The sequence below is a fragment of the Microtus ochrogaster genome, unplaced genomic scaffold, assembly GCF_000317375.1.
Source record: "Microtus ochrogaster isolate Prairie Vole_2 unplaced genomic scaffold, MicOch1.0 UNK1, whole genome shotgun sequence".
Lineage (NCBI taxonomy): Eukaryota > Metazoa > Chordata > Mammalia > Rodentia > Cricetidae > Microtus > Microtus ochrogaster.
Window position 1 is genome coordinate 32,681,042 of NW_004949099.1, and position 16,961 is coordinate 32,698,002.

Consider the following 16,961-nt stretch of genomic DNA (forward strand, 5'->3'; position numbering starts at 1 on the left):
AGGCGGATCTCTGTGAGTTCGAGACCAGCCTGGTCTACAAGAGCTAGTTCCAGGACAGGCTCCAAAGCCACAGAGAAACCCTGTCTCAAAAAAAAAAAAAAAGAAAAGAAAAAAAAGCAAGAGAAAAACTATTAAGAAGAAACAGATACTATTTCTGGATGTAGAACTAGAGCTTTTTATAGCAGTGTTAAAACTTGGAAAGTGTTTTAAGTATTCACCAACTCACCACTTTTATTACTTTTGTGCCAACCACTGGCATAGGTTAAATTGCTATGGTTTGGTTGTTCTTGTGAAGCCCTTTCAACAACATCAGCACCGTTTTCTTGCGAAGCACTTTCGACAATCTCAGCACCGTTTTCTTGTGAAGCACTTTCAACAATATCAGTATCATTTTCTTGTGAAGCACTTTCAACAATATCAGTACCATTTTCTTCTCTTCCAATTGCAGGCTCAGTTGCTCCTTCCTGTGGGGAAAACATCCAACATCAGTATTTCAGTGCAATTTACAGGGGCTATTTACCGTTTAGTGAAAACAGCAGATCACAGTAAGATAAAGGTCAGAGCCTCAGTCTGAGCTGTACCAAATGAAGTGTAGAGGACTTGGCCGGCAGACCCGAAGAGTGCTTTAAGAGCAGCATAAGGGGCTGGAGAGAGGGTTCCGCAAGTGAGAGCACCTGCTGTGTTTCCGAGGGCACAGTTATAACTCCCAACACCACATGGGAGCTCAGAACCATCTATGTAAGTCCAGGTCCAGGGCACCTGATGCTTCTGGCCTGCATCCATCCATACATGCGGCACAATGCTCATATAAATAAATCTTAAAAAAGAATATAAACCAATAATTATATGAAAAGAGAAAGGATCCCTCCCCCTCCAATCCCATCTAATCAAAAGGGATTCCTGAGCTTTAAAGATAAAAGAGTCTACATACCACTGGGTCAGGTGATGTACAGGACGGAGAAGAGGCCAGGACTCTGGCTGATGTCCCAGGACCAATTTCAACTGCATCTTCATTTTCACTGTTGGAATTACTATTGTCAAACAGGCTACTATTTTCTAGGTTCTCAATGCCACATTTTGTTTCTATTACAAAAAAAAAAAAAAAACCATGAAAATATTTACCTTTAAATGAATGAATAGCACAAAAATAGGCCATCTTCAAATGACTTACGGTTTTTCTTAGACTGTTGAGCAGCTGCCCATAGCTCTGTTAAGTTAATTTTGGGGACATTCTAGAAAAACAAAAATAATTTCAAAAATAACATATAATAAAAATAAAACAATTATAATATTCACTCTTACTATCTGGTTTACTACAAAGAATATATTTCTGAATCCTTCAGATAGATTTAAATATTAATTCTGCCATTTACTAAGCTAGAAACCTCTACTGCATAAAGATCATGGGATAGGAATATCACCAAAATTTTAATTTCCTTAAACCTGATTATTACATATTTTTTGATAATCTTTAGTGTATTACTTACATAAAAATAACCTAGAACAAAAATTTATTCACAATTTAGAGTACTCCTGAAAATATCATTAAAAAAATTTTAAATACTTTGAACACACTGCCATGACTTATATTTATATGAATTACTTCTAGAGGAGAAACTATGAAGGCTTATTTTTCTGCAGTTTATGGGCAAACAGTGTAAAGTTATACTATCCTGTGTGCCAAGAAGCAAAATGCAAATTATTATATATATTTAGCTCTTTCTAAGAGAGAAGGGAAAAAAATAAATATTTTTTATTGAGAGGCAAAGACTGACAGAGCCACACATAGCAACTAAAGAGACAGATGTGACTAAACATGCCAACAATGAAGAAAAAGGCACTGATGAAGTCACTGAAGACATGTGACATGTGTTCTGAAGGAAGAGTTTATGATAGGAATAAGTAATATTAAAAGAGTAAGGGAGGCTGGGCGGTAGTGGCACACATCTTTCATCTCAGCACTCAGGGCAGTAGCTCTCTGTGAGTTCAAGGCCAGCCTGGTCTGCAGAGCACAGAGCAAGTTCCAGGGCAGGCTTCAAAGGTACAACAGAGAAACCCCATCCCAAAAGGAAACAAAACAAAACACACCACCACCACCAACAAGGTGAGGGAGGGACAGAAAGAGTAGATGAGGGAGGAAAAATACAGAATGAGTTTAAGTGAAGAAGAAAAGATGAAAACTTGTGTTAATTAGGGTTACTATTGCTGTGATGGAACACCATGACCAAAGCCAGTTGGGGAGGAAAGGGTTTATTTGGCTTTCCTTTCCATATCTGTTCATTATGAAGGAAGTCAGGAAAGAAACACAAATAGGGCGGAGACCAGAAGGCAGAAGCTAATAATGCACTGGCCGTGGAGAGGTACTGCTTACTGGCTTGCTCCTCATGGCTTGCTCAGACTGCTTTCTTATAGAACCCAGGGATGGCCCCACCTACAATCGACTGGGCCCTCCCCCATCAATCACTAATTTAAAAAATGCCTTATATCCTGACCTTATGGAGGCATTTTCTCAATTGAGGTTTGCTGTGGGACAATGGTGTGTACCCTGTCAATTGTATTTTAATAAAACGCTGATTGGCCAGTAGCCAGGCAGGAAGTATAGGTGGGGTGACCAGATAGGAAGGAGAGGTGGGGCAACAAGAAGTCTGGGAAGAAGGAAGTTTCCGTCTGCAGCCGTCACCCGGACAGAGAGGAAGCCAGACACAGAGCAAGCAAAATGTGACTGCCTTGCCGAAAAAGGTATCAAGCCACATGGCTAACACAGACAAGAATTATGGGCTAATATAAGTTATAAGAATTAATTAATAAGAAGTCTGAACTACTAGGCCAATCAGTTTATAACTAATGTAGACCTCTGTGTGTTTCTTTGGGACTGAACGGCTGCAGAACTGGTGGGACAGAAACCTCAGTCAACAGAGGTTTCCTCCTTTCAGACAACACTGGCCTGTATCAAGTTGACATGAAACTATCCAGCACAACAAAAGCCTAAGATTTGTAAAGAAGTATGAGAGCCTTGATTCATAGTACATTCCCCACTAATGATTTGTAATTACATTTTGTAGACATTACTATAATGAAAAGATTAATTCTGTGTTATAAAATAATGCTTTATTAGTCAATCAATCATGGTTGTCTAACATCACCTGAGAGTTGTAACATCATTACAAGATAAAGTAAATATTGCAAAAAACAATGCCCCATTAATGTCCTACTTGGATAAAGATTGCTAATCAAAGTTCAATGGGTAATATATAGCTTCAAAAATTATTATTTAATCCAATATGGGTAGGCCTCAAAATAAGCTTAGGATATCTTAATCATCTCATTCATAACCGAAATCCAGAGTTTCAGAACAGCAGATACACACTGATGCCTTTTTCCTTTCCATACTTCTTTAATCTGTTTTTGTTTTTTTTTTACATGACACATTTCCTCAGTGTAGCTCTTAAGAATGTATATCTAAACATCAAAGAATTTATATCTAAACATCAAAAGGGAACATGAAGGTGAGCATGTTTTTAGAAATTCAATAGACTTTATGTTTTTATACATGACATTTCCTCAATACAATGCACCTGAATTTACACTAAAAGGGAATATAAAGGTAAGCCATATTTCTAGAAATTCAATAGACTTTATTTGGAGTAGAACATCTACTCCTCAAGCATACAGATAAAAACCAGAGTGAAAAAAGTGAGACAACCCTTTCAACACAGACTGTAATAAACAGATTTAAATTACTGTATTTTTATAATTTCTGGTATTAGGTAATTTATATGCAGATTAAGAATAGAAAAAGAGAAAAAGATCACCTAAAATCTATATTTCAGCTAGGCAGTGACTGTGCACACCTCTAATCACAGCACACGGGAAGCAAAGAAAAGAAAACAGTGATAGATCACCACTAAATTTAAGAGCAAACACTCAACAAAACGAAAACATTATTTTCACAAAACTGCATTTTACCTTGGTATCAAAACTGTAGTCATCCTCATCTGATGAAGGCCAGGAATCAGCAGGATCGGGTATGCGAGAAGACCTTAGGACAATACCCAACAAAAATTCTAATCAAGTTCTTAAAAGAAATCTAGGAACAAATCAGTGACATCATCGATGTCTGACGTCACTTTTGACTCCAGAACAGAAGAGAGTATGACAACCCAAAGCATGGACAAACCCTGCCCTCCCTGCTCAAACACTCAGTGGGAATAAGGAACGGCGGCCTTGTACTCAGCCTGGAAACCTTCACACCAGGTCTGATGGCACAGGCCTACAATCACAAAGTGCAGCAGACTGCCACAAGCTGAAGGCCAGTCTGAATTACATGGAGAGCTGCAGGCTGAGGAGGGCTATGCGGTAAGACCTAGGACCCGAGAGCTTGCAGGACCTTAAAACGGTACAGGGAATCCCAAGAAATACTTAAAGGGTTTGAAAATTAATTTAAGTTACTTAAGTACAAACTAATAGTGTTGGCAATATATATTCTAGAGATTAAAACACTAAAAACTATAAAAATCCAATTGTTTTTCCCAAATAGGTCATGTCTTGCTTAATTAAGTACACAGAAACCATTGAAAACCATCATAGGTACTGACATATTGTACCTCTTACTTCCTTATGAAGAACCTACGTATCTTTATTCCTACAGGTGTCCTCTCCCAGGTTCCCTTCTCTGCAAGGCTCAATGGCAATTTTCAACCTTTAAACCTTCATCTTGCGAAGGCACAGATCCTGAGACAAGCAAGGGCTCAAATGCAGCAAGCAGCAACTCTGTCTTCCTACGAATAACATCTCCGTCACCTGCCACCAACCCAGAAAGAGCTCATGACTGACTGTGCTTCTGGTTAATTCTGCGCTGGCCTACCCATAAGGACATCAGTGAGCCAGGAAGAGGCACAGAGGAGGGGACACATGCACTTCCAGTCTGCTGGTACTGAGGGGCCCTGTACTACCTTCTGTGAGTGGGGGTGATGGCAGATGTGGAGCCACATTCCTGCCTGCTGAAGGATGGGCTACCCAGCAGCTCAAACTTGATCTAACAATTTTCAGCAGAAACCTTCTACGCTTCCTTGAGATTCTGAAATTCTAGAGGTTTTCACTTTGTCTAAAGAGTGTCAGGAATACTTAGCTGACAGAAAGAAAATGGGAAAAAAGAATTTATTTTATTTGAGAAAAATTAGTTATGAAAACTAAATACAAGTTAAAAACAGTTAAAGAAATAAGAGATGAACTAGGAGATGATGCAGTAGTTAAAAGCGTTCACTTATGCAAGTGTAAGGACCAGAACTGTGGTCCCCAGAAATCCACATAAATGCCAGAGGGGCATGGCAGCCCATCTGTAACTACAGCCTCAGAAAGTAGAAACAGGATCCCCAAAGCAACTCGGCTTGCAGGACCAGACATAATGGCAAGTTCAGGTTTAAATCTGATACCCCGCTTCACTGAATACAGTTGAAGAACAATCAAGGACAATTCCCATTATCAACCTCAAGCCTTCTCAATATATCCCACTCCTAAAATCATGTCTCTGTCTCTCTCTCAGAAATCTGTAAGTTGAAAATCAATTTAAAGTATCGTCTAGGACTGAGATTTATAGAAGGCTCATCTAGGATGCACAGAGGCCTGCGTTCAGACTCCAGTATGGTATAAAACTGGCCATGGTGGTTCGTACCTATAATCTTCCTGAGATGGAGGCAGGAAGATCAGAAGTTGAAGGACATCCTTGACTATATAGCAAGTTTGAGGCCAACCTGGACTATATGCGACTCATTTCAAATAAATAAAACAGTATTTTTATAATCCTGTAAACAGATCTAAATGTAATTAATACAACATAGTCTGCATACTGTTCCTCCTTCCAGTCTGAGTTCCTCTCCAGCGCTTGCCTGATTTGGAATGTCTGTGGTCTTACAGTCATAGCTGGGTAAGAGCTATCCTAAAATCTCTGAAGACTGAAAACAAGGCATAGCCTGCCACTGCAACTGTCAAAATGATTAGGGCAAACTCTATGAATATAACTACTTCTAAGGAAGACTTTTGACCAAAGTTAACATAACCGGATTTGACTTTCTAAACTGTCCTGTCCTAAATCTTATCCCAGTGCTGCACAGGCCCTTGTCGATCTATGCAGAGGGGCAGCAGACTGGATTTGGGAGCTGAAGAGATGGCTCAGCAATTAAGAGCACTGGAAGCTTCTCCAAAGGAGCTAAGTTTGGTTTCCAGCACCCACATGGCAGCTCACAACCACCTGTAACTCCAGTTCCAGGGAATCTGACTCCTCATCTGGTCTCCATGGACACCAAGCACACACATGGGACACAGACCTACATGCAGGTAAAACACTCATAAACATAAAGTAATAATTTAAAAAACAGCATAAATAAATAAACCCTTTTTCTAAAAAAAAAGGATAGACTGACAGTAAGGTACCAATAAACCATGAGATCATAGGCTAAGTAACCCTTCTGAGTGACTGCTGCCTAATGAGTCGGAAGGAAAGCAGAATGTGGGTATGGGGGTTAACAACAACAGATACTTTGCAAAACTCTTACGACTACTGTAAGAAATAAGTGTTAATCACACCACACAGTATACTTATCTGCTCACAGCAGAACACTTAACAAATCTTAGTTTCTATCCCCTGCATTCTCTAATCAGTTAACATTTAGTTTTAACAATGTTATATATTCCTACCCACCTGCTTAAAGATTCATCTTCAGAACCGTTATCCACTGTTGAAGAAAAATAAAAAATACATTTTAAGTTAACAATAGAAAAATGTAAATTAATATATGTTGTCATTATTCAGCTTTCTCTTTGGTACCACACCAGAGGCTATCCTACAATGAATATTAATACTACTACTGATTAGGTAATTAATTAATTAAGCATGCTTGTCCCTCCTTCTTCGTATTCATCAAATCCAAGAAAGAACAGAATGTATACAAATCAGATACCGAAAGGAAATCTGCCGGGATATGCCCACAGTCCTAACTGAATACTACCAGAGCGACAGCAGATGGCACAATTAGCAGGATCCACATCACATGCAGGGCTTCTCTGGACTAACAGCACTGGGAACAATTGCAGGAGTAGTTATGTTGTTGTGACGCAGTATGGCTTTCCCAGGTTTTTAGTCAATACTGCAGTGAGGATAAAAAAACCCTGGTACAAATAAGCACAATCTAGGAGCACTGTGCAATTTTAATGTATAAACATAAGGCTATTAACTCAAGCTTTCAGAATGTGACAATTGGTTTTCCCTGGTAAAAGAAAAATAAATCTTATTCCATGCAAAGTGTAAATTAAACAAACTAAGTGTGTTGGCATTTCCCATGATGCTACACACGCCAAGTCAGAGGCTTTGTTCAGTGGCAGAGCACCTGCCCTATGAAACAGAACAGAACAAGATGGGCCTGGTGGTGTGGTGGAAGCAAGGGTACCTTAAACGGCTATATTCAATCACCTTGGTACCGAACTTAATGTTTCAAAAACCAGGAAACTCACTCACTGTATTATCCAACCAGGCAACTATGCAGGAAAAAGTATAATTATAAAGACAGTAAAAAGAGCAGTGGCTGCCAGGGGGTGGGTCCGGGAGAGAGAAACAGTAGCAGTCCAGGGAATATTTAGGACAATGGAATTATTCTGAATGTGATGATGCTACAGTGGTAACTACACGTCATACACCGGCCTACAGCCATCGGATGCACAAGACTAAGAGTGAAGTCTCGTTCACACTGGACACGCTGGAGTACGATGATGTCAGTGTAGGGCTAGCAGTTTCAGCAGGTGTACGCACTACTCAGGTAATGACAATGCGAGAGGCTATGTATGCGTGGCTATATGGGAATTCTGTTCCTTCCTGATAATTTTGCTGTGAACCTGAAAGTTCCCTCAAAACTAAAGGTTCATTCTTAGCACAAGTGTGTGCACACACATACAAATGCACATACACAGGGGGGGAAAGAAAAAAGAAGTTATTTATTGCTTGAAAAACAAAGCAAGCCTACTATGAAAAGAAGGAACAATACTGGTATTCTCTTTTAAACTGAAGACTCTGAAAACACACAGAACAATTTTAATTCCACACTGAGCGGAGAAATTGGTAAAAATCAGTGAAAACATACTGTACCTACTTCTATACTTTATTAGTGACTCCAACAACTAGATAACATTCTCTTAATAAGTGCAAGCTATTTGCTGTAAAATCTATTCTGATGCTAAGTGCAACCTGCTGCAACGTGGGTGGGGGAAAGACCAGCATAATAACTGAAAATCATCTTCCCAGTGGATTTCAGGGACCAACATTAAATGATCTAATTTTTCAGGAATAGCTTTAGTCTGCAAATTTCCTTTAACTAATTTCTTATATAATCCTCACTTCTAGACTGAGAATAAAGGAAAAAGTACAAAGGTCACTTACATGATTTTTGTTTATACTGCTCTTCTGGGGTCTAAACTCTCTGAACTGCACATGTTCACCCAGGGAAGGCCACAAAGAGAGACTCCACATGAGAAATCTTACCTGGATTGCTATTTTCAGAATTTTTTTGTCTCTTCCCATCATATTCAAATATTTGTCTGTTGCTATGTTAAAAAATGACAAAAATTACTATTTTAATCCTGAAAAGCACAATTACTAAATATATTAATTATATTCATAACGATATTACAAACAAAATCAGAGCTATTGTCAGAACCATATCCCACGTGATTCAAATGTAGTTCTTCAAGCTTTTGAGTGTGCTTTCAAAAAAAAAAAAACCCACAGGTGAAATGGTGAAGAACTGAAGAAGGACGGTTAAACCAGAATGGCTGGGTAGACTGTATAGTGATGTTTTATTTATGTTTTAATAACTGAAGCTGGCCATTTACACAGGGGCTGAAGATCCTAACTACGATGCTCCTGCTGGCACAGCAGGCACTCTTACCCACTGGGCCATCTCCTTGGCCCTGGAATAATCCAAAGGGCGAATTATCCTCCTTTCCATATGACAAAGCTAGGAGTTGAGCTTGGTACTATGTGAATCTAAAACTATCTGCACATGTATGTATTATTCCCATTATTATCCACCAATGACTTATTTTCCCTAGAGAACAAGATTAACCATTTCAGGTTATCCCTTTCCCTCTGCTCAAGCTAATTTTAAAAATGTTAGCCTTGGGGGCTGGAGAGATGGCTCAGTGGTTAAGAGCCCTGGCTGCTCTTCCAGAGGTCCTGAGTTCAATTCCCAGCAACCACATGGTGGCTCACATCCATCTGTACTGAGATCTGGCGCCCTCTTCTGGCCTGCAGGCTTACATGGAGGCAGAATGTTGTATACATAATATATAAATAAAATCTTTAAAAAAAAAAGTTAGCCTATTAGAAACAAGACAGGAAAAAATGAACAGCGTGTAATGACGATCAGATCCTTGGCAACCTAACGTCAGCATTCTCCACAAAAGTAATTGAAGACAAAAAAATGCAAAGAAGGAATAATTTGCAACTTCTACTTAGGCTCAACTTCTACTTAAAAGGAATACATAAGTAATTAAGAATTCAGTGCTGACTCTGAAAGCAAACTAAAGGTTTGTAGAACTAACATGAAATTGGTATAGCTAATATGAGATCAGGCTACAACATCACTCATTAAAAGAGAACGCGGATCCCACTACAGGCTGTGCTGCCCAGTCTGAACAACTGCTTGTCTACCGAACTAATGTGGGTATTGATGTTTTTCAACATCTTAGTACTTAAGTTAATCTTCTTAATTTGTATTTGGGTGGTTGTTAACATGCCACAACATCAATTTTTGCTTGTTTGTTTAGTGTGTGCAGTATATGCATACATGCGTATGTTGTATGTTGTGTGCATACGTGTGTGGGGTGCATAGTGTATGAGTACATGTGTGTGGTGTGTGATATATGGTGTATGTGCGCATGTGTGTGGTGTATGCACACATGTGTGTGTTGTATGGTGTATGAGTACATGCGTGAGTACATGCGTGAGTGATGGTATATGGTGTGTGCGTACACGTGTGTGGTATATGCAAACGTGTGTGTAGTGTATGTTGTCTGTATATGTGTGTGGTGCATGGTGTATGAGTACATGTGTATTGTGTGATATACTGTGTATGTGTACGTGTATTTGGTGTATGCATGTGTGTGTGGTATATGGTATGTGTGTACACGTGTGTGGTATATTCACGTGTGTGTATGTGGAGTATGTGTATGTGCATGTGGTATATGAAAATATGTGTGTGTAGTGAGTGTGTGTTGTGTGTGGTGCATGGTGTATGAGTACATGCGTATTGTGTGTGATGTATGGCATATGTTTACGTGTATTTGGTGTTTGCATGTGTGTGTGGTATATGGTATATGTGTACACATATGTGGTGTATGCACATGTGTGTGTGTGGTGAATGAGTAGATGTGGTGATAGCATATGCGTACGTGTGTGTGGTATGTGGTGCATATGTACACATATGTGGTGTATGCACGTGTGTGTGTGTGGTGAACGAGTAGATGTGGTGATAGCATATGCGTACATGTGTGTGGTATATGGTGTATGTGTACACATATGTGGTGTATGCACATGTGTGTGTGTGGTGAATGAGTAGATGTGGTGATAGCATATGTGTACATGTGTGTGTGGTATGTGGTGCATATGTACACATATGTGGTGTATGCACATGTGTGTGTGTGTGTGTGTGTGTGTGTGGTGAATGAGTAGATGTGGTGATAGCATATGCGTACGTGTGTGTGGTATGTGGTGCATATGTGCATGTGCAGGTGTGCACACATGCAAAGATTAGAGAAAGCTATTAGATGTCTTCCTCTACCATGCTCCACACTGAATCTGAACTCCCCCAGTCCGCCTCGGCTGGCACGCTTCTCTCCACTCCCCATCATTTGGGTTCTAAGCATGCATGGCCATGCCTGGTTTTCCTTGAGTGTTAGGGATTTAGACACAGAGCAAGCACTCTCAAAGGAGTCATTCCCCAGCCCCAACTGCTTCTTGAAAGAACAAACTACTGTACCTTCCCAGCTGATCAACTGCATGACAACTGGTTTTTTTCTTTACTAAAAATTCCACAATATGCTGTTTATTTTCCTTTACAGCAAGTAACAGAGGTGTGAGGTCATCCTGTAAGACATTGAGAGCAATGAGTAATTCACAAATTGCTGACTTCTCAACTTCACTGTGCTTAGGAATCACGTGAGCGCAATCCAGCCAACCCCGCATCTCTTGAGGGCAAGTGATCCTGTCTCTTCTGTTTCCGCAGCTCTAAAAGAACTACAACTTTTAAATGTCACCGAATTACAGAGCAAAATTACTATTTAATAAACTGCACAACAGTGTGTGGCATGCTGGTAGTGAGGGAAATCTCCAACTTTATTTGATTTTTATTTGAAAATATTTTCTTTGTGGCAAACATTAACACTGAAGGAGTAAGTCAGGGAAGTGGGCTCAAAAGCTTTGTAAGACTGTGAAGTTCCCACTAGGCCAGCGGTACTCGACCTGTGGGTTGTGACCCCTTTGGGGATGCATATCAGAGAGATATTTGTATGATGATTCATCACAGTGGCAAAATTATAGTTATAAAGTAGCAATGAAATAATTTACGGTTGGGGTCACCACAACACGAGGAACTGTATTACAGGTTGGGAACCAGTGCCCTGGGCTATGCAAACTTGCTGCTTCTCATCTGTTTACCATCCAGGATCCCAGAATCCAGTGTCTGCTACTCCTGCTCCAGGGAGTCACAAAGGAAATGGCACTGAATAAGAAGACAGAGGCGCAGACGGACAGACACGATCTGTGGGTTTTCTCTTATCATCTGAAGGAATGCTGTTCCCCTTAGACAGCACAGGAGGGTGGGTCTTGCTTTGGAAGATCCTGGATACCTGTTCACATCTACTGGCTTTCATTTGTTTTCACTCTGGTATCATTGTAATCGAGACTCACGGTTTTTGTTTCTGCTTTTAATCTTAGGAAAAATATAAATCAACAGTAGAAATGTAACGCTTATGAGCCAGTGGGGTAGACAAGGGTGCTGAATGAACACTAGCGGCAAGAGTAATTTGTTCAATGGAATTATAACAAAAATCCTAAGTCTAAAAAAAGAAGTGTTCAAAAACAAGAGGCATCAATGACATGACAAGAGAAGACCTGCCCCACGACCTATAACAGTCAAGATATCAAAACATGAAAAAAAACAAACAATATGAAAAGTTGTATGGGGAAAACACCAGCTGAGTTCCAAAGGAAACATGTCAGATCTGTCATCAGTAATCTTCGAGCTAGGAGAGCTGTATGAATCTCAGGAACAATTATTTCAAGCCCTGGAAGTAGGAACTGCTGACTAGACTCTCTATCCAGCAAGGCTGCCATTTTTTATACCATTTATAGTAGACTGAGAAATAAGAACACTTCACGACAAGCACACACTAGGCAATCCACAACAAGGAAGCTACCACTATAGAACTTCCTTACAGGAGGCTGGCAAGATGGCTCAGTGGGTAAAAGTACTTGCCATGCACATCTGGAGACCTGATCCCACAGTGGGAAGAGAAAATGGACTCCCAAATTCCTCGAGAGGAACAGATGAACAGGAGAACTATCACGCCCAAAACAGCAGAACAGAAGACTAGTAAGATTAACAGGTGGCAGATAAAAGAACAAGCAGCAATCTGATCACAGAAAAACTAACAGAATTACAACAGATATAAAATGTCAGATTTTGATAACAATAACAGTGGGTGATTTCAACACCCTGCTCTAATCTTTAGATAGTTCACTTTCACTAAAGATCACGAAGGAAACTTCAGAGTTAAAGTACACCACAGCTCAAATGCACTTAATGCATCTCCATAGATGATTTCCCACAACTGATACGGAATACACATTCTTCACACAGCCTACGCAAACTTCTCTAAAACAGACCTCATTCTAGACCAAATCAAGTCTAACAATAAAAAAGAAAATTTCTTGTATGATCACAGTGAAATAAAACAGAAATCAAAAGCAAGGAAACTATACAAATATCCGGAGACTGGAGAAATAGGGGGTGGGGAGGTGTTAAGTTTCTAGAATCAAATGTAAAAGGAAACACAATTCACCGACCCTTTGGGACACTGAAGGAGGCTCCAAGAGGAGCTCTTACAGCTTTGAGGGCTTATGTTGAAAACGAAAGCGCTCTCAATCAAATAGCCCAGTGATGCAAGTCAGTCTCAGAAAAGCAAGAACGATCTAGACAACCCTGGAACAGGAGTTATGGATGTGAGCCACCATGTGCTGTGGGAACAGAGCTCGGGTCCTTTGTAAGGCAATGACTGCACTTCATCTCTGAGCCATCTCTCCAGCACCCCCAAACATCTGGTTTTTCGAAAGGGTAAAAAGGGAATCTTTTAAAAATGCAGTTGTCTGAGTGGGGGTGGGGGGAGGGGTCAGCAGGTAAAGGCTCTTATTGCCAAGTCTGTCAATCCAAGTTCAACCCTGAGACCCACACGGTAGAAGGAGAAAAGCAACTCCCTAAAGTTGTCCTCTGATCTCCAAGCACAAATAAATAAACGAAATAAGAAGACGAGGAAATGGTTTAATCAGTGAGTTTCTGATACTGATCGAGTGCTCTTTTCATCACAATGAAAGCACCCTTAAGAGGGCAACTATATTCAAACTTAGATTCCACCAATGGTTTAAAACACTGATTAGATCTAGAGTCCTCAGGATCTAATCATTTCTACAAATACCCTCAAAAAAATCCACAGAAGTGTGTTTTCTCAATCTGATCATGGTGACAACACAATCTGTCACTGGTGAATGTACTTTGATCACTAGGAAATAAAATGAGTATCATACCTTGTTTTTGGCTTCCATATTTGCATTGTGTGCAAGCAGTTTGGCCACTATGGACGTGTTCTCACTGAGGACGGCGTAGTGGAGGGCAGTGTTGCCGCGGCTGTCCATCATATCCGGATTGGCACCATGCTCCAGCAGTATAGTGGCACATTCTTCTTCTTGGCACTGTACGGCCTGTTGTTATTGCATCAAGAAACAGATAGTTTAGGAGTTCAAAATAAGCACATTCTAGGTTTTACTTTATTGCCGTATTCAAATGAAACTGATTTCTTTTTGTCCGAAGCACTTAAACCAAACCCGTCTCTGTTTGACCTGCTGGGTGCTATGTACCTTAATGAGCGCCGTGCTGCTCTCGCCGTCACGGGCATCGACCTCACACTTTCTCTCTACTAAGAGAGTCACCACTTCTGGATGGCCGTAAGCACAGGCAAGATGGATCGCCGTTCTGTGAAAACGAGAGCGCTTTTTAGTAAATTACAGAGCATCATCTAAAAGCGTATCTCCTGTAATGTAATGTCTCTTCTTTCCAAGCAAACAATTGTCTTCTGGCAGCAGTCCGTTCACAGACTACCTACCGATTTGTGTGTGTGGCTGCAGGGAAGCCCTGAGACTCGTGCTAAGTAAACAATTACCGACCGAGGTTCCTAGCCCAGAGCAACCAATGTGCAAAGAAGTACAGCCTTTGGATTGAGCTTGACTTGGGTACCAATACTCTTTAAGGTCTGCTATTTATCAGCCATCACTTAGCCTTTCTCTGCCTCAATTTTCCCACCCGTGAAATGGACAAAGGCATTTGACACAAGCTTCATGACCCAAGTTCACACCCTAAATCCCAAGTTAAAAGGAGAACTGATGCCTGAAAGTTGTCACCTGGCCTCCACATGCACAGCACACACGCACACACATGTGCACACACACAAACACATGCAAACACACACCCCACATTAATATCAAATTAAATAAAACCTTAAAAATAGTAAGTCATCTCATGAATGCCACTGTGATACTTAAACAAGAATCTATACAAAGTATCTAAAATGCTTTCTAACTCGTGTACCAAAAAAGTAGTTATTATAACTATTTCTATTATTTTACAAAGACAACATTGTAATGAAATAAAAGAACACAATGACACCTGCTTAGACAAAATGTTTAATCCCAGCACTCAGGAGGCAGCAGCAGGTAGATCTCTAAGTTTGAGGTCAGCCTGGTCTACAGAGTAAGTTCTAGGACAACCAGGGCCACAGAGAGAAACCGTGTCTAGAAAACCCAAAAAGCATATCATGCTCTGTAGTTAAAGCTTGTGCTGGTCTCCTAGCAGACTTCAGTTTAGTTCCACACCTATGTCAGGCTGTTCACAACAACCTGTAACTCCTGCTTTGGGTACCTGGCACCCTTTCTGCCCCTGCAGATACTAGTACACATATGAAGCATGCACGAGTGCACACACACATACACTTGCACATGCCACACACACAGAATATTTAAAAAGAAAGAAGACAGAATGACAGTCCTGTCCTGGCCACAGGGCAAGCCCATAGTTCATGTCTGCTTCAAATCTGTGTGGGAGTGAGGAGTGGGGTACGACAGTGATTGCTCCAGGGTGACAGGCCAGCACTGAAGAAAAAAAAATCTATTTTGTTGCCTCCCATTCTTTGAGTGATACAACCAGGTTCCATCTTGAGCGTGGGCTATTCTGGTTATCTGAAAACAAGAAGCAGTTACAACCCTGGGAGCCTGGGGGCCATGAAGCCACAGGGTCTGGGTAGTATACAGTCGCAGGATAGGCAGAGATAGAAGATAAGTCCCTATTGCTGAAGACACCATGCACTTCAGACATAGGGTCCAGAGGCCCCTGAACTGGAACTGACCTGAATAACTCCTCCCCAAGGACTAGCTTTTATGGTCCCAGAAGGAGCCATGTCAGCTTCCAAAGGAGAGAAGCAACCAACAGTCCTACCCAGTTATGACACCTGTGAAACACAAGCACTAAGTGTACAGTAGTGGCACACACACCTTGATAGTAACCAACAGCTCACTAATCGGATTTCAGGCCCATCCAACATGAGGAAAACCATGCCTGGTACTGGAAATCTAGCCAACTAGATTTAGTTTACTAGTGATTCTGGTAGTGATCATGGATCCCGAGTGACGTCATGGATCCTGGAGAAGACCCTACAACCACTGCTTTGCTAAACCAGCACAATCCCTAACCACATTCTAGATATTTGTCCTTACACCCACAGGTAAGTGTACACAGATTTCTCTTTGGAACAGACCATTACATAAAACCACAACCAGCCAAAATGCAGAGTTGTGGAGTCCAGTCCCAATGCATACATCTACAAAACAATTGTTTCATTGCAGAGGAGGGGTAAAAAAGGATTTTAAGAGCCAAAGGAACAGGGAGCTTTGTTATGGTTTAGACTAAAACGGTGCCATTCCCCAAGGGGCCTGCGGGCCACAAGGGGCAGCAAGTCCCAGGCAGGTAGCTGAGTGGAGGTGTGAGCCACTGGGCGGGTGACAGACAGAGACACCATGCAGAGAAAGTGGGTATTTATTTAGTGAGTTATGGAGGGGAAAGGAAAAGGGGGGAAGGGGAGAAGGGAGAAGAGCAGAAAGAGGCAGAGAGAGAGAGAGAGAGAAGGGGAGAAGTGGGGAGAAGAGAGGCAGAAGCTGCCTCTTCAGGAGAGAGATGGAAAGGAAGGAGCTCAGGCTGCAACCAGAAGGAAGGAAGATGGGGGGGGGGCTTGTCTCTTAAAGGGACAGGACAGACCATTACAAGCTTACTTGAGATTGTCTCCCAGAAATGTCAGAAGCTATCTGCACCCATAAGGTCTCACCAATATGACTGGCCAAATGAGAACTGAGCAAGGACAACACCAATGGATGTGTCAAAGTGGATGGGGAAGAGCCTGTGGAACCATAGGCAACTGAGGAAAGCTGGGAGTGGGAGGGGGGGGGTCTTCCCCAAGGAAGAGCACACAGATTGTCAGCCCTAAATACATACATATGAATAACATCATACAGACTGGGCAGGTTATACTTAGAAATACATATGTAAGCCGGGTGGTGGTGGTGCACGCCTTTAATCCCAGCACTCGGGAGGCAGAGG

At 41.2% G+C, this 16,961-nt stretch overlaps 1 protein-coding gene across 4 annotated transcripts in view; it reads right to left on the reverse strand.

Moving 5' to 3' along the window:
- Positions 1-16,961, reverse strand: part of LOC101983299 (ankyrin repeat domain-containing protein 26-like) — a 72,275-nt gene that overhangs the window by 52,673 nt on the left and 2,641 nt on the right. For all 4 annotated transcript variants that reach the window (XR_003378479.1, XM_026788147.1, XM_026788148.1 and 1 more), the window contains exons 2-10: positions 14,177-14,291; positions 13,847-14,020; positions 11,025-11,131; positions 8,528-8,589; positions 6,698-6,731; positions 3,967-4,039; positions 1,172-1,232; positions 932-1,083; positions 227-464 (exon numbers count right to left, since the gene is read on the reverse strand). Coding sequence is in view for 3 of the 4 variants with exons in the window: in XM_026788147.1 (XP_026643948.1) it covers positions 227-464; positions 932-1,083; positions 1,172-1,232; positions 3,967-4,039; positions 6,698-6,731; positions 8,528-8,589; positions 11,025-11,131; positions 13,847-14,020; positions 14,177-14,291 (1,016 nt within the window). In the remaining variant the exon portion in view is untranslated. The remainder of the gene's footprint in view (positions 1-226; positions 465-931; positions 1,084-1,171; positions 1,233-3,966; positions 4,040-6,697; positions 6,732-8,527; positions 8,590-11,024; positions 11,132-13,846; positions 14,021-14,176; positions 14,292-16,961) is intronic.